Genomic DNA, 21,374 nt, shown 5'->3' with positions numbered 1-21,374 from the left:
AACAATTCTTATCCCAATCCTAGGTTATATTGTAAGAAAAAAATCACTTTTTTCCGAATCACTTATTCTCTCGGTCAAAAGGTTGGAATTTGAACCCTGTTTTTTGTTCCTTAAAATATATTTGACTCCTATAATGCCTCGCTCGGATCAAGAGTGAGAATGAGTACCAGCCAACTGACAGGATAATCTGATGAGATATAACCCTTTGATGTAACAGCTACTGTCCCATCTAATGTAACTGTTACAACACTACAACATTTCTTTCTACTAAAGCCACAATTAATCTCTGTAGGATGGGTCCTCTAAATCAAGAGATAACTTCACCTTTACCCTTCTTAGTATCACGAGGATCCAGTGTGAAATTAATGTTATGACATGGTGAACATTCTACTTTAAATAACCGAGGGGAAGAGGAATGTTTGAGGGTCTGGAAGAAGAGGGGGAAAGAAAAAGGGAGAGGGAGAAATGGGAAGGAAAAAATAGGGAGGGAGGCTGAAGAGGAGAATGAAGGATAGGGAAGGGGATAGGAGATAGAAAGTGGGGAGGGAGGGAGGGGAGAGATGAAGAGAAATTTAATGGAGGAGGTAAAATGGAAGAAAGAAGTGAAAAATAAACGAAAGAATGGGAACCTCTTAGTTTTCAAACACACATTAACACTTTATTAAAACACCATGTTTTATTTCAAGGAATGCCTCCAGCTAATACAATTGAAATAGGAATTTGATCGATTAAATTCAATAATTTAAACTACAGCAAGATAGCAATGTACTGAAACTCCTGTACTGTAACTCGACAAACAAAGTAAACATTTTTCAACTGTACAAAATGCTCGTAAATTTCCTAATAGGATTCTCTAGAAAAGAACGGCCCACTATGTTTTTATCTTATAGTTACAAAGTAGAGCAAATGGGCTAATAAATTATTTCGCCTATAGAGAGATACCCAAGCAAAATGTTTCTCAACTGCAGGTTTAGGTGACAAGGCCTTCTCTCTTGAATGGAAATACTTTATAATAGCCTTTGCGCAAACGTGCGAATTTCTTTAATTCTAGGGGCAAAAAGGAATTGGAAATATACAGAAAGAGCTAATTTCTAATATAAAAAAAAATAATAATACACACTAATAATCACACATTTGTTATTATTTTTTATTATTATTTTTTTTCTTTTTTGGTAGGAAGAAATATTATCGCCGTCAATATTGTCCCTTAGTAATAAATTTGCTCCAATTTCTTATTTATTTATTAATGCATTTTAATTCATTGAACGCCTTTCGGTCAAAAGAAGAAGAGAGAATTTTCTATTTCCTTCGCCTCTGACCTGGAGAAGAGCAAAACGAGAGATCTGCACCTTAATTCATACCCACAGCTGTATCTCCACGCACAATGAGAATTTTCTAATGTTATCTTATTAAATCTATCCCGCCCACACCGTCAGTGGGTAGGTTTCACAGAAAAACCTGACTGCAATCAATTTAACTAAAATTTTTTGGACTTCAGAAAAAGCGGTCCACCTCTAAAGTTAGACCTTTAAACTCATCTAGTTAGACTAATCGGTTTTCGAAGAATTTCACTACATTTTCGTTGAAAAGATTGTAATCCTCCTTCGTCTTCTTTGTACGGAAGGACTTAGTTTCGACTTCGCAGTTGTTCCTGTTAGACAAGTCGGCTGTGCCTGAAGCCCTAAGAAATAAAAAAAAACATAAATTTAATTGGAATGATCAGATAAAACAATGAAAGTTTGATACAATTTGTCATAACGATGACGACAGCACCAAAAGTAAGCAAAAACAACATCCAAAGAGGAGTTTAACAAACTGAACGATAAAAACAGGACTATATTTCTTAATTTCAGGTTTAAAAATAGTAGATAGATAGATAGATAGATAGTTTATTAAAACTACATCGCAGCCGAATGCTGAATTACGCAATTATTACAAAAACTTTATAATACTTGAAAATTACAAATGAATCCTAGAAAATAAATCGAAAACTGTTTTTTAAGATAATATTTAAAAATTCAATATAACAAATTCATATTGAGATATGTTAAAATATAAAGCATGGATATAAGTGGGATAAAAATACGGCCCGGACTGTTTCGACATCGCATATGTAACCGTTTATTACTTCTTCTATTCGTGCAAAGCTTTGGTTATACCTTAAACTCAGACTAAAAGTGGTAAACACACTTAGATCCGATTTTCTCCATGATACTGATATCAGTTAGAATTCTCTAACAAATTTATCATATTTCACGTATGAATAACAAACACGTTCTTCACTAACCTTGTTATCATGTTCTATTTCGTGGTAGATAGGTTGATGTTCCACATGGATCTCCCTAAATCCTTCATCCCTCAACCGACCGGGTTCATGTCCCCCACGAGCATACCACTCTTCCGTACGGTATCCCCCGTCTTCCAATTCATAATAATGACGTCCACCATTATCTGCCGAGAATGTCATCTCCTGTTCCTCCATTCCATAGAACTGGCTCGATCCCCGTTGGACATTCGGTGCCTCGATACCTCCGATAGCCAAATCTACAGTCCCCATTTGGAAGCCCCGGTCCGTTTCATCGACTGAAGAACCTCGGCTGCTTTGTTTCATCCTCATGTAACCATCACGAATCATTTCTCCTTTCAAGGCGCTCTGAGCCGACTCGCGTCGTTGTTCGAACATGTCGTAGTCGATGGCGGACAGTTCATCTGCGCTTTGAGCGCGTCTTAATTCCTGAGTTCGGGTACGAACTTGAGTAGGTGCGATTGACTCTTGAGATCTAAATAAGAGGATGAGATAAGGGTAAGTAGGATCAGTTTTGATCGAGACTCTGTTCCGTGAAACAGAGGCGTTTACTGGACTGTCTTCTTTTCCATGAAGCGGATAAACTTCATTTTCTTGTTGCTTACTAAAGATGTTCGGTGGAATTGTCTTGAACGAGTGCGTGACCCTCTTGACCAATTAAAATATAAAACTGAAATTATTCTCTGATTATTCTTTCGCAAATTTGCCCTGTTTTCTTTGAATTTGAATGGGCTCCTTCTGATACTAACTTTTATTTTAATTGGAGGTTGTGATTACTTTACTTTTGCTTGCCTGACACTTAATCTGAATACTCCGTGATAAAGAAATATACCTCATGTAACCTTCATTAGCAAAAGCAGAGCTCTGCCTCTGTTCTGTCTGGTACGACCATTGTTTGGAAGTAGCCTCGGCCTCCTCAAGAGTTGCAGCAGCAGATTCGCTCTGAGCGCGTTTCCTTTTCTGGGTGTCAGTGGAACTCATGGTCATCTTTGTAGCGCCTTTTTTTACTGTTCCAGTGTTGACCTCTTGGGAATACAATGGAGTCTCTGAGTGGACAGTTTCAGCCGTTACATGTTGTTCTTTTGTGTTATCGGCTTCGATGCCGAATTGGATGACACCTGGAAAACAATTAGTAGGAGGTTTAGTTATTCCATGGGTAATTGAGTTGTTATAGCTCGATCGTACATGCATTGTGCATGCAGAAGATTGATGAATTAATTTCGAGTTTATAAGAATACACGAAGGTCTTCTTATCCAAAAAAAAGGAAGCGAAGTACTCACCAAGTTGGGGACTGTCTTCTTTCATCTCAATGCTAACCTCTTGCACCTCGTCTTCGGGAACCTTGTCGACCTTTGGTGCTCTTGCCACCATGGGAACCGCACGAGGATTCCATCTCTTGCTTTCACCGTCTTCTATAAGATACCCGCCATCTTCTTCCGTGTATGTTTCGCTAAAAGCTGTCAGACCTTTACTTTTCTTCCCTCTAAGAGCCAATGAAAGAAATTAAGGGAGTTAGTAAGCCCTCAGGAATACTTCAACCCTTTCACACCCAAGATCTCATGAGTAATTCTCCTCACTATTCGGCATACCCTTCTTATGATGTTATTTAAGGAGATTTAGTCTTAGATCAACCAATAATCCCCTAGCTGATATTTTTCTTTATTCTCGTCATTAGTCTGCTTGGTATTGTGTCGATACTGTAAGGAGGAATTCTGTCTTGATCACTCACGGGAGTGAAAGGGTTACATAGTGATTACAAGTTAAAAGCAAGCCATCCATTGTTCTCGAGAATTTCTCCAACACTTCGCCTGAAATGATGGGTACTTTCTCAAGGAGAGTGGAAAAAGTCCTTCTTGTTCAAAATTACGTAGAATCTTCTCCTACAACGCTGATCCCTTAAAGAAAAGACAAGCATATAAGTTTCGCCTCTATTTTTCTTCCCAATACGGCACATGCAACATCGCCTGGTTGTGGCGAAGATACCCACGAATTTTCGTTGCAGGCATAATTTCTAAAAGTACAGCTGAGTATGTTGGATGCACAAACTCCAGGTTCACATATATGTAAGACATGCTCAATGGTAAAATAGAAATGACTTATTATTTGCTCTTTACCTCTTGCAGCAAACATGCCAGCAACAATAGTACAAACAGGCCAGGAGAAGAAGGAAAGTTAAGATGCCAGCCAATATCCACAACGCGATCACTAAAAATATGAAAAAGTTGCAGGATTAGTTTGTTTAACCCTTTACACCCCAACATCAGTATTCATACTCTCCATCCTGTTCTCTGTACATTTACTAAGGTGCTGACAAGGAGAATTCGTCCAACAATCAAGAGTTTCTTCAGTTGGTGATCATTTCCTTTATTCTCATGACACTGATGTGTGATTCAGTGGTGATATTGTGAGGAGAAATTAGATGCTAGTCACTGTTAGGGGTTAAAGGGTTAATGGAAATGAGATTGAACTATACTCGCGACAAGGTCACTTTCCTTTTCCCGCGCATCGCAAAGACTGCCGGGTGGTTATTGTGTCTTCTCATATGATTGCTCGTCGTAGTTGCTTTGGGTTTGGCTTTACTTAGCTCAAACAAATGCACTTACATTGACAATTCCAAAGTGGTAAGGATCACGATGTAAAGAAAAATCCCACAAAAAAAAGACAAGAAATGTTACAACAACTTACAAATTCCATTTCCTGCATCCTCTGAAATTCGAGCTGGATTTGCTGTTGGGTCTATTATTTCTAGACACAGAAAATAAAAGAAACATATTATATATCTGATTGGACTCCAGGAGTTAAGATAACCATGAAACTGAGAAAAAGTAAATAATCGACCTGTTTCCGTGGAATTCACCTCTGTTACCCTCAACTTTAGTAACTTCAACCTGATATTACATTGCTGCAGTTAAATAACATTAAGTTGATAACAAACTTACAAAAGTGAAAATCATTGTTAAATGAATCGAATTCTGTTTAATAGGAATTCTCTGAAGTATAAAATAGCAGATGTGACTCACCAGTGCAGGCAAACACCGACGCCTGCATACATGGTTGCTGGTTAAATGTGATTGGATAAAAACGGACATATCGAACGGCTTGTGTGGCGTTGAGGTTGTTAAAAACAACAGATCTTGAATCCCGATTGCCAGAGAATACCTACAGTTATTTGCGAGATAATAGACAAAATTTAAGATCTTATAATGTATTACTTTTTATTAAGATTTCCATCATTAACCCAGTTAAAGGTCTTACAATTTGAGCTACTTAGCACTACTCTCTTGATCAATTGTTAACTATTCCTGTGCGAGCGGGTTCTGTTCATCGTGCTGTTGATGGTTGTTCATTTGTAAGCCTCTGAGCAGTACTTTCGTGTCGTTCGGTTTGCTATGTTATACAAGTTTATTGAGTCTATAATGAAGCCCTTGTCTGTCATTTTCGAACTTCCGAATACAAACTGTCCACAGGTAAGAACATTTTCAAATGCTTTAAACTAAAGAATAAAGAGAAGACCAACCTTAGTTCTTCCGCCTTGGGTATAGTTAAAGAAGGAGTTGCCATCTGAGCTCAGCGTTATGTAATAACTCCTAACCCATCGATCGTTTTGTTCCTGACCTTTTGTGGCCACCTGGTAAACATCAGCAGTTTCCCCTGAGGTGATAAAGAACAAGAATTGTTTTGTTTTCTTCAAATTGATGAAGTCTTAAGATTCCGTGAACCAGGATCAGCATTGAAAGGTCACGCAGTAACAGAATGGCTTTTATTATCTAAAGGGAACTTATGGTTTTCTCAAGAAATCAATTGCCTTTAAGGAATATCGTATCCTTGTTACGCAATTTTGATATTTTGCAAACCCTGGTATGAAAAATATACCGTGCGGTCCCTGTATAAATGGAGATAAAGAATAAATTAACGCAAATTGGACCATTAAGCAAAACCCATGACTTAGCTCCTTTAAACCTTAATATTATCTTTAAAAGGTTTTTTACCTAAGTCTATCTGCAAATAGCCACCAACGTCGTTGATGTCTCTGCACCAGGCTCTTTGCGATGCACTCGGGTCAGAAGTGTCCAGCTTGGCAAACTGAGCCGGTTGTTCAACAGTCGAGGCACTGTAATTTGTGTCATTGAGTGAGGTCCTTTCCGCACAGCCTAACAAATATAATTAATATGGGTTTTTTCAGTGTTTGCAAACCCAGGACTACATTAAATTTACGTACGTATTTAATTTACTGAGAGTAGGTGTGTCATATGTTAATTTTTTATTCTGCTTTATGCTGCCTCGCCACTTATCGTGTTTCCTCCGCATTTCTTACTTTGTCTATGTATGAAGAGTTTTCTTTCCTTAGGATTTAGATGGTTTCCTACAGTTTTCGTTTTTTATCGGAGTTTTAGTCCGCGATAATTCCTGAGGTACTTTGAACAATATTTATCAGTTACCAACAAGATTCAAGAGTTGTTGAACTAAAAATCAAGTGTACTGACCTTCACAGTCTATTTTGTTGCATTCTTCAAATTGCTCACTAGGGCCATCACATCCTAGCTCACGAATATCACAATTGCGCGTGCGTTGTCTGGTCCCGGCAACGCCCCTCTGGCGACAGGTTCTTGAGCATGCGCTCCATTCCGACCACTGCGAATAACCGGAAGCTGCAATTGATTAAAATTTTCGTTAAAATTTGCGAACATTTATGCGGACAGCAATGACATAGGAAAAAATGGATGATGTGCAGAATTGTTCGATAACTTGACTAAGTGTCCAGAGTTGATAGTTATCAATTTTCTGCTAGTTTTCTTTTTTTTCCTTTTTTTCTTTCATAGGCTATAGCAACCTTGTGCAAAGGATCGGAAGTCAGCAGCAGTCAAAAGCACAAAGGATCTCCCTATGCCTGAATATCTGGATGATCAATAAAACTAGGAAACAATACGAAGTAGTTCAATAAATCTCACTTCTTAAAATGATCTTCATAATTTCCCTTGCCACTTCCTCTGGCCTCTCAGTTGGTTCTACTTCAATGATATTTCGGTTTTCTTCGGTAATGTAAATAAGCTCATTTCGATCCACTGATCTTCCAATACCGACTCCGATGATTAGAATACTCTTCTGGACCAAATCGGTTGCAATCGTCTCTAACTGAACTTTGCTATTGTCCGTTTTTTTGTCCAAAATGACCACAAGCACTTTTTTCGCGTTAGGCCGGACCTCCCTCAACTCGTACACTCTCTTGACCTCTTGGAGAGCCTTCGCCAGGTCTGGAGTTCCAGTCTCTCTCTGAAGACTCGTCACCAAACGAGTCAATGTTTCTTTGTCTGGCACGTTAGTAGAGAAGTCAACACTTGTTGTGAAGCCAGAGCCAAAAACAATTACGGTGTAATGGATTCGGCTGATTCCATACTTGTCAATTATGTTATTGATTGTGGACTTCATCAATGTGAATGTTCTATCGGTTGAAGCGGAAGTAGCACTGATGACAAAAGTCAGGTCGATCTCTGGAATATTGGCTGAATTTAGAAGGAAGGAAGAAATAAGTTATCATGATCACTGTACCAAATCAAGTTCTCAAAATTTAAAGGTTCGAACAAACCTCATCCCTTCTTTGAAACGCACTAACTCGCCGTTGCAAAAAAATCATTTCCAACAAATATCGCCATCTACTCAGTCCTAACACAAGTGTCAGTGCTTAATCTCTAGGCATAAGCGGCACACACTTAAAGTTATACTTACCTTGCAGTGCTTTAAACATGATGGTCTCTGCTATCACAACTGGTCTCTGTGTAGTAAAATCCGGCACACCAATGTAATCACTTTGAGCTATAACCACCTTTGTCATCTGGTTACTAATTGCGTTCACCTGTTGTCCAAATCCTACTGATAGAATAAGCACACCTCCCTTTCGTAATCTGGCAGAAGTGGCTATAAGCGAGTTATCATCTCCACTTCCGACGATATCCGTGAGCACAACAAACACTCTGGTAGCGTTAGGCCTGGATGTCTTTGTGAACAGCTGTTCTGCTTCCTCTAGAGCTTTTTCGAGGTCAGGGTCTCCAGTAACCTTCTCAGTTCCATTCACTGCCTTGATGAGTTCCTCCTGAGTTATTGGTGCATTGTCAAAGGTGAATCTAGTGGTTACCCTGCTTCCGTAAACAATGAAGCTAAACCGGACTTTATTAACTCCATAACGATCAACAATTGTGTTGATTATTTGTTTCATCAGACTGAAGATTTTATCTGAATCAGCTGACGCAGCACTGATGGCAAAACCAACGTCAACGTCTGGGAAATTAACTGGAAATTTGAATGAATGAAAAGATTCTATTAGAGACAGACTGACTGATTGGCCGACCGGTGGACTGAATGACTGACTGAGAGACTGTAGACTTACTGACTCACACACTAACTGGTAAATAAATTGACTGACTGACGGACAAAATGATAGACTGACAGACTGGCAAAGTGACAAATTGACAGACTAACTGATTGAGACTGACAAACTGACTGACTGACTGACAGACTGACTATCAGACTAACTGGGTGACTGATAGAATGACTGGAATTCACAACAGAACACTTAGAGAACACATTAGATTCAAAGTGACTGGATACAGGGAAGACATCTTTGACTTGCAACAACAACATTGATAGCAGCAATAGCAATGAAACAATATTGTCGAAGTAAAGCTGAGCGAAATGGCTTACGTCTGAGAATCCTTTCCATTATACGCACGGCCAATACTGATGGATTGATGTTCAAACGAGCGGATATGACGTCCAACGGGTTAGGTGAAATGATATTCAACTCGCTTCTGGAGACTTCATTTCCTACTCCTATCGAAATCACCAAGACCCCTAGATCTTCTAGCGGTCTCACTGCTTGGCTCAAGGAGTTTGTACTCGAACCAGAATTCCTATCTGTAATAACTACCAAGACCTTTTTAGCACCAGATCGTCCAACACTCTCTTTAAAGACCCGATAGGCTTCTTGTAATGCATTTGTCAGCACGGGGCCCCCGGGCAAAGCAGGTTGGCGATCAATGGCTGTTTTAAGCTCATTTGCGGAGAGAGGAAAGGTTCTGTTAAAATTGACCACTCGGATTACTTGATTGCCGTACACAATGACGCTGTAATGGATTTTGTTCACGCCGTATGTATCGATGAATTTCTTGACGGTGTTTTTCATTAGCTCATAAGATTGTTGAAATGATGCTGATGTGGCACTAATGGCAAACACCAGGTCAATTTTGGGGATATTCGGATCTAAAGAAATGAAGGAAGAGAATAAGTATTTTGGCTCTAAATAGACTATTTTTAGACTATTTATAACAAAAACCGACAGGTGTAATTAGATTTTATAGAGCTTCGACGAAAACTTGGTAAAAAGTGGTGTGTTTCAACACAGCTACCTGAATTTAGTGAAGCTGGGCAGGATTGTAAAATTTCATCGGGTACAGAAATTTAGAACAGCAAAAATTGTTGCAATAGTGGCAGTGCCATTTACATAACGTGTACTCACCTATAGTAGGTGTAGGCAATGCAGTAGCCGTTGGCGCCGTAGTTGCTGTAAAAGTAGTATATCTATTAGTTTTTTTACTTCCAAAAGCAAACCCGGTACATATTGCTCTGGAACCGATTTCACTCTTCATACATTATGTTGAACGATACTGAGGTGATCTGGTAAATGTAAGACTTTCCTTGCAACTGAAATTCTCGGAGACTAGAGAGCGTTTTTTCGCGAGAAGAATCAATCAGTTTTGGCCTTACTTGTGCTTTTCTTTCACCTAATAATAACTAGTAATCTAAATTATGAAATAAGCTAATTTCGTCACCTTTACAAGGTCCAGAGTTACAGTTCTCCGTTTCAAAGGCTGGCCCCATACAGACGTCACCGCCTCCCGAGGCGGGTGGGTTAGTGCACGTTCTTGTTCGGTTACGTTTTCCATCGCCACATAGAACATTGCATGGCCCTGTAGCCCAGTTAGTCCATCCTCCATCAACTGAAATTAAGAGAGGATCATGAAGCTATCAATTTTAAGCGACAGAAACTATTTCTGTGCAAATGAGGTAAGTTTCCAAAGAAATTGTCGAGCTGCGTCGGTGGTAGGTATTACAAGTTTACTTGGTTTTATTATCAAATTAAAGTAAATTGGCCATCGGAAAGAGTTTCTAAAGCCGACGTTTCGAGCATCGGCCCCACGTCAGAGTTCTAACGAAGTGCTATAATTTATTTTCTCGGTGATACTTTCAGCCTGAAACTATTATCGGGTGCAGAGTGCCATCAGTTCTAATTGTATTCTGGAGCGTTGAATTGTTACTGTCCTTAAAAAGAAGGATTGCGGTGGCCGAGAAACGAATCGATGATGATTTTACCTGGACATGCCTGGGTCATGCATTCCCTTGTCTCTGTATCGTCGCCAGGACAAAACGTTCCTCCGTTGGACGGTTGCGGGCTGTCGCACTGACGTCTTCTTGACTGTGTTCCGCCACCGCATGTCCTGCTACAGGAGTTCCAACTTGCCCAATTTGACCAGCTACCATCAGCTGTGGAAAGAATGAAGTCGATTTCTCTCTGTAAATTACAGAGAAGAGCTAACTAGGCTTTTTGTCTTACTTTGTCTATGTCTATGGTTGATTGGTTAATCATTGCCACTGAAAACTTTCTCATTACTGCTGCGTGAATGGTAAAAAGATGACCATTTCTTGCTCTTCAGATTTGACTTTGCCGTGTGTTTGAGTCGCCAAAAGACAACTCTACCTTCTTTTCTTTTAGTTGAAACTTTAACCATTACTTTTGCTGTGGAGTGAATCATTATCCGTTAATTTCTCGATGGAAGGAAGGATCCCTCGGTATACCTTTCTTTTTTACTTATGAGTACCAATTTGGAAGCCGAAAACACTAATAGAACTCACCTGGACAGACGTTGGTGCTACACACTCGAGTCTGGAGGGTATCTCCAACACAGGGCTTCCCACCCTGGGAGGGAGGGGGATTATCACACTGCCTTGTCCGGGTTTGAGTTCCTCCTCCACACGTCTTGCTGCATTGTTTCCATGGAGTCCACGGAGAAAATTTGCCATCCACTAGCAGCAATAAAGAAAAAGAAGCATGGTAGATTTTCAACATCATTTGTCCTCACGGTTATCTTTACCTTTTTAAAAGATCAAATCTACGCATTCGGGTGCCAAGTTACTGTCAAGAAAAACGAAGTATTTAGCGTCGAAATTACAATTTCTGGGACAAAATGTTACAAATTCTCTGCTTTTATGCAAAAATATAAAAATCCAAACTCATCAACCCAAAAGGAATGTCGTACGTAACTCTTGGTTAACTTTCCAGGTTCTTCTTCCTATGCCTCACCTGGACACGATTGTGTGTTGCACCTTTCAACCTCCACGTATCCGCCAGTACATCCTGATCCGTCATTGGACGGTGGTGGATTGGTACAGGCACGTCTTCTTGATCGTGTTCCACCTCCGCATGTTGCACTGCATCCTGTCCATTGGGCCCACTCAGTCCACCCGCCGTCCACTGGAAACAAAAGGAACGAAGACATTCAATCTTTTTGTCTCACGAAACAGATATTTTGTAGATTCCTTCACTATGAGGGTAGTTTTATGCCTTCGATCCCCTCTTTCTTACCTGGACATGCTTGTTTGTTGCACTGTTGGGACTCCTCTGAGTTTCCACTGCAGCTATTTCCACCGTGTGCAGGAGTAGGGTTAGTGCAAGATCTTGTCCTCTTTTGTGTTCCTCCACTACACGATTTTGTACAGGTCGACCATTCACTCCAGTCGCTCCAGCCGCCATGTACTGGGCCTATGCAGAGAAAATTTTGTATGAAACCTGTGTTTATCAACTAATGTTGGGTTTCCAAGGTTTCTTTGTTCTCCTTTTGAGCGCAAGAGAAGGTCTGTTCACAATAAACTTGATACCACTGGTCTCAAGTAAATTTCGTCAGTTTAAAGTATCGTTATTAATTCATCCGTTAACCAATTACTGATCATGTTGAGGTTCCTGGGCGACAATATTCTTGGTTGATTCCCGAGCTGTTATGCACCTTTTGTTTCTTTACAGTGGAAAAATCAATCCTCCTGAGTATTTCACGTGATTTCCGATGAACAAGTGCATTATAGTGCATGATTCGAATGAGGTATGTACGGTATTTTGGTTTTCCCTCTATAAATAGCTCACCTTAAGTCTGGTTTTTTTTTTAGGTATAAAGTTAAGCTATTCTTGCACTTACCTGGACACTTTCCCACATTGCACGCTTCAGATTGTACTCTTAACCCTGGGCAAGAGGCTCCTTGGTTGGATGACGGAGGATTGGTGCACGAGCGCTGCCTCGTTCGCTGTCCGTCGCAGGATTTACTACAGCTCGACCACTGACTCCACGCACTCCAACCACCATTGACTATTTCAGATAAAACATCATTTTTAAAGGCTCTGATTAACTCGTGCGAAGTCATTGATCATAAGTGGATACAATAAAATAGAAAATAGTGACGGAGATTGCTCCCAACGGAATAAAGCATGTCAAGAAGGCTCAATTCTAAATCACTCTCCAAAAATAGCCGAGATGAAGGAGCAGAACCAATAGAGTTGAAATATTGGAATCTTTGATTTAAATTCAGTAACTGAGAACGAACATGAACAATAAACGCCACTTTGAAACGGTTAAAGGAGAATGTTATTGCGTGGCTTCAAATGACTCAGAGTAACTCTCTTATCTAGATTTGAAATACTAAATACGAGGATATTACTAATCATGTGTTAACTCCTGCTAAAGATATCCATGGGAGTGAGATTCTTCCTTTTGATCATTGGATTTGGAAGTTGTAATGGACAAATATAATACGACAATAATTTAATCGATTCATTGATCTAGACTTGATTTTGGTAAGTACCTGGGCATCCTTGCGAATTGCAACTCTGAACTTCGTAACCATTTCCAGGGCATGTTTTGCCACCGTTCTGAGGTGGTGGGCTGGTACATTGCCTTCGTCGATAGGAGCTTCCACCGCCACACGTTTTGTCACAGGCAGACCATTGTGTCCACTCAGTCCAGCCTCCATTAACTAAAATGGAAACATGATGATTCAAAAAGGAGTCGCCTCACCATATTTGGAGTCAATTCTGCGCTGCGTAAGACTATGTTTAGCATTAACGAAACGGGAAGATATTGTTTCGTCAAGAGTTACGGGCACAATAGAGGCCACATTTGTAATTTGCTTCCTTCCCAAGGGGATTATATTGAATTTTTACGACATGGACATACCTCAACAAATTTTTTTCCGCTCAGTGAACGAAGGTTCACACCATATGAAATGTAACTAATAGGTGAGTTAGAACGAAAAAAAGCGTTTGAGTAAAAAAGGGGAAGGCTTAATTAACACATCTGGTTTCATTTACAAAACAAAAGTCAGATAAAATTGTTACAAAAACAGCATTTTTCCGTAGGATTAGTTTTTTAAACTTCTGTAGCCATTTGTTAAAGGTTCTACAGATATTATCTGCGAAATTTACTTACTGGGGCAATTTTCAGTGTTGCAAGATTGATGATCTGTATCGCTTCCTTTACAGTGAATGCCGCCATGTTGTGGTGGGGGATTGTTGCAAGAGCGCTTGCGCGTCTGTGAACCTCCTCCGCACGTCGCAGAGCAACCTGACCATGACTGCCAATTAGTCCAGCCGCCATTAACTGACCAATCAGAGAAAGGAATAAATAACAAATACTTGCAAATAAATTTTAAAAAAGTAGAGCTGTACATCGTATGGATGTTAAGAATCTATAATCTATAATCTAATCTGTTTGCACCAGTTCCGCGCGGACCAAGGGGATGGGAGTCGAGCTGCAATAAATAGTCTCCACTCCGCTCTCTACTTCACTGGTGGTTTCAGTACAAGGTTACTGGAAAAAATCACCACAGCATTTTGTTGTCAGTTTGTCATCGTTTTAGAAGCGCGGAAAGGGTTCATCTTCTTGTGATTTGTGTCCCACCCTATAATTGATCCCTGGTACCAACTTGTACCTCAGGTATCTTTGTGATACGTACTTGGACATGGGTCAGAGTTACAGTTTCGATGATCGACATTACTCCCCGCACAGTCATGGCCACCATGCTGAGGATATGGGCTGTTACATGTCCTATACCGTGTCTGTTTCCCTCCTCCACAGCTCACCGAGCATCCTCCAAAGCTGGACCAGGGAGACCATCCACCATTAACTATGCATTTCAAGAGAAAAGGAGAAAAAGCAAGGTTTTGGGCATCAAGTATTTAGTCGATTTTCCAGCCCATGGTTTATGGGCAACAAAACAAGCGTGACTCAGATAAATGTGAATAAATAAACTATCGCTCGCCCAAAAATTTCGAAATTTTCCTCGTGCTGAAAAAAATATATTATCGCTCTAGTTTATAACGGCCAGAAATTGAGCAACACACAAAGTAAATTGAAGGAAAGATAATACTGTATGATAAAAATTTCAGTAGTAGGAGATATTACCCTTAGTCGGGAATAGCGAAGCAAGAAGTTTGATCAACAAGAGGACTAAAATGTTCGATCTTGAAAATTAAAGGTTTCATGTTCATTCGTTTTGGCATAAAAAAATGAGATGAGCAGTAAATACTTGCATTTAGACTATCACCTACTTGGACAATGCAGACGATCACTACAATACTTCGTTTGTTTTGCGTCTCCAACACAAGAGGACCCGCCGCCAGAGGGAGGAGGACTATCACATTTCCTTGTCCGAGTCGCTGTCCCGTTACCGCAAGTTTTACTGCAGGCAGACCATTGTGACCAGTAACCCCAATTTCCATTCACTTGAGCTACAAGGAACCAGAACAATTTGGTTGTTTTAATTTCTAAAGACGTAGGCGTGTTAAAGGTGGGCCAAGAGTGAATGCGACCCCTTTGTTAGTTTTGGCGACGCTAGTAAAACTTTTTCATAAAATTTGCATCGTGGGAAGAATCGTGGCTGTATGAAAACATTGTGAAATGAGAATACCATTACAAAATCGTGCCCCAAAGATTTATTTGTTTGGAAAATATATTGCTGGTTGGTGGTGCATCTAAAACATGATAGATAGAATAATTATAGCACTTACAAGAACAGCTGTTTAGGCAAAAGGCATCTTCTCCCGAGTTCCCTTTGCATGCGGCTCCTTCGAACGTAGGAATGGGATTTGAACAAGTTCTATGCCGACTCTTGATGGCATATCCAGATCCTTGACCATAAATGTGGCACTGCTGAGAACATTCTGACCAGCTGGACCAACTCGTCCATCCGCCATTTATGGGTGTCAGTTCTGCAAATGCCACACAGATACTTTAGAAGCATAACATTACAAAATGTTTAAGCTTTTATCACACCGGCGTCACATAGGTCCTTGCCAAGCCACAAAAGGTGTTGTTCTCGAGAAAAATGTTGGAAATTTGCATGTTATAATAGCTGTAATCATATGAAAATCATATGTGTGCACTGCGGTTGAAGAAACGAATATAGAATCGATCATCGCAGTTATGAGCACTACTGAACTAGTAGTTGAAATAAGGCCTGAAAAAAATTCAGGCCCGTACGGGATTTGAACCCATGACCTCTGCGATACGGGCCTGAATTTTTTTTCAGGCCTTATTTCAGGATCGATTCTATATTCGTTATCATGTAATATTACAATCGACAGACGCGTATCCTCTCCTAATTTCAGTTCCTTTTATACTTTCCTCTTTAAAGGAATTATCGATGTATATTGGAGAGAAGGCGGAGAAGTCTGATGGAATTTCTTCTTTGTTTGGTATGTCCCTTTGATCAATTATTTTTACGCCTTCCTATGCGTCCTTAACCTTAAATTCAGATATTTACCGCCGTTGCATATATTAACGTCCACTCGCAGACAGAGACCATTTGCGTCTGTTTGTGGTTCTCTCGGATTAAACGATACATATCGAGCTTTGACAGGTTTCTTCAAGTTCGTTTTGGCCACAAAATCACCATCATCTATTGCACCCCAAAATGCCTGAAAAAAGGAAACAAGCGAAAAATTATATTGCCGCGCCGGCTTAAAAAAAGCCGGAGAATAATCTTACAGTCAGCGCAAAATGAGGGTTTGGATTACAGTTCTATTAATGTTAGCATGTCTGGTCTGGTCATGGGTAGACTATATTATCAAAGAATAAAATGCAAGCAATTGTGTCAAGATCAATTGGCACTTTGTTCACTTAATGATGTTTTACCTTGGGACGTGTTCCACTATCATCAAGAATGTAATTAAAAGTGCTCCCGTCTTTACTTGTTTTTACATAATACATTGAAACTGATTGCTTTGTGCCTGCTTTTCCTTGTATAGTCACGTGGTCTATCTTGACAACCCCACCTTGAAAAGAAACGAAACAGTTAAAAATGTATGTCTAATCATTCTTTAGTTCCTCAACAACATTAATGCCTGAAAATAGGACTGACTATAGAAAGAAGTCATTCTCGTTGTATAATTTTCCTGATGTTTCATAAGAATAGATGACTTGGCATTGGAGTTGACCAAAGAAGTAGGCAAAACGAAGGCAATGGAAAACATTATCTTTCTATACATATTTGAATTTTTCATGCTCAGTTAGCGGTTGCCAGCACTTTAAGCTGTTGCGCAAGATGTTATTCAACGCTATGATGTCATTCCGTTGCAATGGAAATTACTTTATGGTAAAGACCCACTTGCCGCTGAAATCTCTGGAGCACAAATGCCAGGCTTTCCCCAGACCATGATGAAGGACCATGCAAGAAGGCACAGAGGGACTGAGAGGTTCCTTGTTTTGTGATTTACCTTGCACATTTTTCTGTCATACTTCTCGTGAAATACCCTTTCGCACACAGACCTGATTTCCAAGTAATTATCGCTATCGTTTAAACTCTTTTCTTTAAGCTTTGTCTTTGATGGTATGCCGCTTCATGGAGTTCTGACAGTCCTATAACATATACACTTGAATTCTACGTCAGCTACCCACCTAAATCGACAATGAGATGTTGTGCTTTGTCGATGGTTGCTGCGCACCATATGTCGTTTCCATTTATTATTGGGTGCCCAGGCCCCAGGCTGCTGGTCGAGGCGGTGAACTTTACATTATTGTTTGAGGTGATATATGACGGACATGCGGGCGATTGCGTAGTCGGTGCTAAGAAATAAAAGAAAAGACAAAACTCTAACATCTGCGAAAGCAAGCTAACTGATCATTAATAAATGACGACTGTAGACGATACTTTCGAACAGCTTACGCTCGTTTCAGTTCAAACCTTAAAAAGTTCTAAAAATCTTAAGTTAAATCAAATGATCCTTGCAGTTACATGGCCTGAAATTTATGCAATTGCAGGAAAGAAGCCTGAAAAAAAATCCGTCTTCGACGGGATTCGAACCCAGTCTCCCTAAATACTAGTTGGACGCCTCTACCAACTGACCGACGAAACCACACTTTGGGAGGGAGGGAGGGAGGTCTTAGGTATAGCCCAGACTATGGTGGTCCTGCAGTTATAACATAAACTATTCAATGAGCCTTTATTTTAAGCCGACGTCACAGAGACAAATGAGAACAAATGGGAAAGAGCATTTCCTGTTGAAGAAGAAACTAACAGGAATTGTTGAAACAAAGTATTTCCTGACTAGAAAATCGAAGGGAATTAGATATGGGAAATGACGAAAGATAACAAAAAGAGAGAGATTATGCAACAGTCACTTAAGTTTAAAAAAAATGCACAGCCGGAAATCATGCAAAAATACTTTCGAGGTTAAATGATTAATGATTGACGCTGGTGACATTTCTTCCTTTCCTCAATTCAAAGCTATTTAGGGAAAATTATCTCTAAAAGCGATTACCTACGTCGTTTCCTTCATTTACGCATATGCGATACTGGGTATTCAATTAACTACAAATGCTAAAAAAAAAATACGCTTATCTGGTATAAGAGGACCAGTGTAAAACCGGCATGACTACCCATAAAGTTTCCGCGAATGCAAGAGAAAAACATCAAAGTTCCGTTTGTTCCACATATCAGACAGAGCACAGCAGTTTGAATTGATTTATCGATTTCAGTTAGATTTTAGCTTGCTGTTCTTATAGCGAGTGGTTAAGTCAAGTTTTTTAATTTTTTTTTTTTTTTTTACCTGTTGTGAATTAAGTTTCATTATTTTGGGGAATTTGTTATTCTATATAAAATTAAAGCGCTATTTGTTAGGCAGAGTGTAGCAGTTGTGGGAAAAAGTAACTTGTTTACCGTCCTGGGAGTTTTAGGGGTTTTTCTAATGGGTTAAGCTTGAATTATGAGGAAGAAAGGCATAATATCTGACTAAAAACAGCGATCTTTATTTCACTGGGTTAATTGCCTGGAGGTTTACCCCACCCTTGTCTATGTTCTGGCGTTACTCAATATTAAGTGGCTGCAAGCCTTTTTCCATTGATGGCTTGTAAAAGAGAAATGAAATGGATCAGTTCCTGTGTTAAGATTTACTGTTGAATCCTGTCTGCCGTCAAGGATTTGTCCTTGCTCGAAGAGGTTGTTGGAAAATTTCAAACGAATATATTAAGTTGTCGTAAAGTTTGGTTTGTGGTCTAATTGCTCAACATAATGCGAAGAAAATTTTAATTTTTAAGAGCGTAGCTTGAAACTGATCGAAGATAAGAACAAGAGTACTAAGATCGTGTAAAAGAAACTTGCAGTTTTAATTTTTGCTAATTCTTTCTTAACTCTTGATAAAGAAACTGTTTTTATGTGGTTCAAATGTTCCCGTGTCAAATACTTAAATGCGAAGTCCCTAATCTTGGGTAGACAACAAACACTATATTGCGCCACAAAAAATGGGATTGTTCAGAGTAAGATTGATATTTTTATGCCTTGGGTAAAGTTGGTAACATTATAATAACTTTGTGGCAAGAGAGCAGACATTGCCTTAAAGTCGTTTTCAATTTTTTGAACATTGACATACACTGGATCTTGCCTTGGTGTACACCAGCAGTTATACAGCGTAAAAAAGAAAATAGATTTGGCACGTTTCCCTATAGAGACCAATATTTTTTAGTGACCCACTCGTTGAAAATCCATCACATATGAAATCAGCTAATTTTAAGCGGGAGTGTAAAGAACAGTCTTTCAGAAAGATTTAACACAATGCAATACGCATTCTTTTAATGCATAAGGAATGTTCGCCCTATTGTTAGAAGGCAGGATGTACCATAGTGACAGGAATATGGATGAAAATCGTCAAGTGAGATGATATTATGACAAATACGTTGTCTTAAAATGAACATTTTTTCCTGCTTGTATTCTTTTCAATTGTAATGAAAGGCTTTATCATGGGAACGTTTAAATTACCTTAGGAAACGTAATTAGCTTCATGTAACGACTTGCTCGTCCTTTTTTGAGAGTTCGAGGAAATTAAACTTGTAACTTCATAATTGGGAATTGATGATTAGGGAAGGTGTTTGTTCAGAAAAATGTCAGAATCTTGCTTGAAAAGGTTTTCTTGATATAAAATTTCCCAAAATTTTTAAAGGGAAAGTACTTCTGGGTAAAAGTGTACTTTTAAAAAGGTTTTTATGTAAAACAGCATGTCTCGGTTAAAATTTTCATTAAGTGTGTGTGGTTTTCTTGAGGTAAACAACTTAAAAAAAAAGGTAGAATCATTTGGATCCAAAAAAAAGTAACCACGAATAAAGGTATATCATCTTTGAAATTTTTACGATAAAGAATCTACTTAAAATTGCGTTTGATTAAGAACCGCACTTTGTTTCACAACTGTTCTGTAAGAAAAGCCTTACTGATGTTATTATACCAAAAAGGAAAAAGAAAAAAAAAGGAAAAAAATATAAAAACTTACCTGGGTAATATCCATGTCCGTAATAAGTGCCTCTTGCTTGTGAGAATACGATTGCAATTATGAACACAAACAGCCATTTCCACGAAGAACGCGACATCTTGATCGGCTAAAACCTGTTCTTCTGGCACTTTGAGGCTACTTCTGCAGCCGACGGAGACCTTTTCGTTATGTCTATGTTAGCCCGGGTAACCTTAAACGTAGAGCATTAAGACTTCTTTTGTTTAGCTGACCGCAATCCAACGCCCGCTTAAGTACAAAGTTAAGTGACGTTCGTATATACGACGTCATATCGTATTTAATTAGACTGAGAAAAAATAATGTTCCATCAAAGAGCGATGCCATTACTTTCAGGGTTAGATTGGGCTGTTTTAAGCGATGACTCAGAGAAAGATCTTATTTATTTCTCTTTTGCTAAATTCTTCATGTGAAATTATCAAGGTCAAGTGCTGCAGGGTTTTAATTTTGGTTAATTTTATGGTTCGTGACCTTTTCTTGTCTATTCAACTTTAGTCGTTTAAAGATAATTGACGAGAGTTTTACACAATACCCTCAATTAAATTATTGATTCCCGCAAAGGCAAGCGTCAGAGAGAATACACAGGGCGTACATATGTGAGATTTTAGAATGTAACTTGGCTTTAAGATGTTTTCATCGATATATTTTGCTGCGGTGAAACTGAAGAGATATAAGTTTCTGTGGCGCGTGCCTTAGTGAACTCTATACAAGAAATCATTTGCGTGAACTGAAAGTGATTGAGGCCAATATTAGACACCCTGTTCTCGTGGGAAGAAATTTTAACCCTTTGTTGAGATTTACTAGATTTCATTGCAATGTAATGGCGTAAATCTTAAGTCTCAAACCGTCTTTGTGTAACAAATCGGGTTTTGTTGAGGTTGACGACAAACCGTGAGAACCTCTTGAAATAGAATGTTCTTGACTGCGATAGGAACACTTCACGGTTGGCTGACTATATTAGAATTTATGCCTCTTCAGCTTTTATCACTCTAAAATATATCGATAGAGGAATAAATATAACAAATCAAAGGGAAATTGTAGAACTTCCGAGTTTTATGCTGAGTTGTACCAACCCATAGTTCTCGTTTACTTCACCTTTTCATTGAAAAATTAAAAGAAAGGTTCTTTTTTTTTCCTAGGACGCTCAGGTTTTCGAATTATTTGACGATTTTTTAAATTTCTTGTCCGTTACCCTAGATGGG

General features: G+C 39.2%; 1 protein-coding gene across 1 annotated transcript; it reads right to left on the bottom strand.

Moving 5' to 3' along the window:
• Positions 1-680: 680 nt before the first annotated feature.
• LOC131794542 (coadhesin) lies at positions 681-20,296 on the bottom strand. Its single transcript, XM_059112061.2, has 29 exons — positions 20,158-20,296; positions 17,297-17,464; positions 16,535-16,674; positions 16,164-16,317; positions 15,409-15,609; positions 14,950-15,129; positions 14,355-14,525; positions 13,829-13,999; positions 13,206-13,376; positions 12,545-12,712; positions 11,941-12,117; positions 11,659-11,829; positions 11,211-11,381; positions 10,671-10,841; positions 10,130-10,297; positions 9,817-9,861; positions 9,003-9,560; positions 8,031-8,591; positions 7,256-7,807; positions 6,791-6,955; positions 6,296-6,457; positions 5,824-5,957; positions 5,327-5,465; positions 4,992-5,051; positions 4,421-4,511; positions 3,587-3,789; positions 3,138-3,423; positions 2,288-2,780; positions 681-1,681 (listed from the first exon to the last, which is right to left on the bottom strand). Exons 1-29 carry the CDS (start codon positions 20,252-20,254, stop codon positions 1,655-1,657), a joined length of 5,955 nt encoding a protein of 1,984 aa, XP_058968044.2. The 5' UTR covers positions 20,255-20,296; the 3' UTR covers positions 681-1,654.
• Positions 20,297-21,374: the final 1,078 nt, after the last annotated feature.

Source organism: Pocillopora verrucosa, chromosome 11 (assembly GCF_036669915.1).
Source record: "Pocillopora verrucosa isolate sample1 chromosome 11, ASM3666991v2, whole genome shotgun sequence".
NCBI classification, from domain to species: Eukaryota; Metazoa; Cnidaria; class Anthozoa; order Scleractinia; family Pocilloporidae; genus Pocillopora; species Pocillopora verrucosa.
The sequence above is the reverse complement of the archived record's forward strand: the minus strand, read 5'-3'. Positions and strand labels throughout refer to the sequence as shown.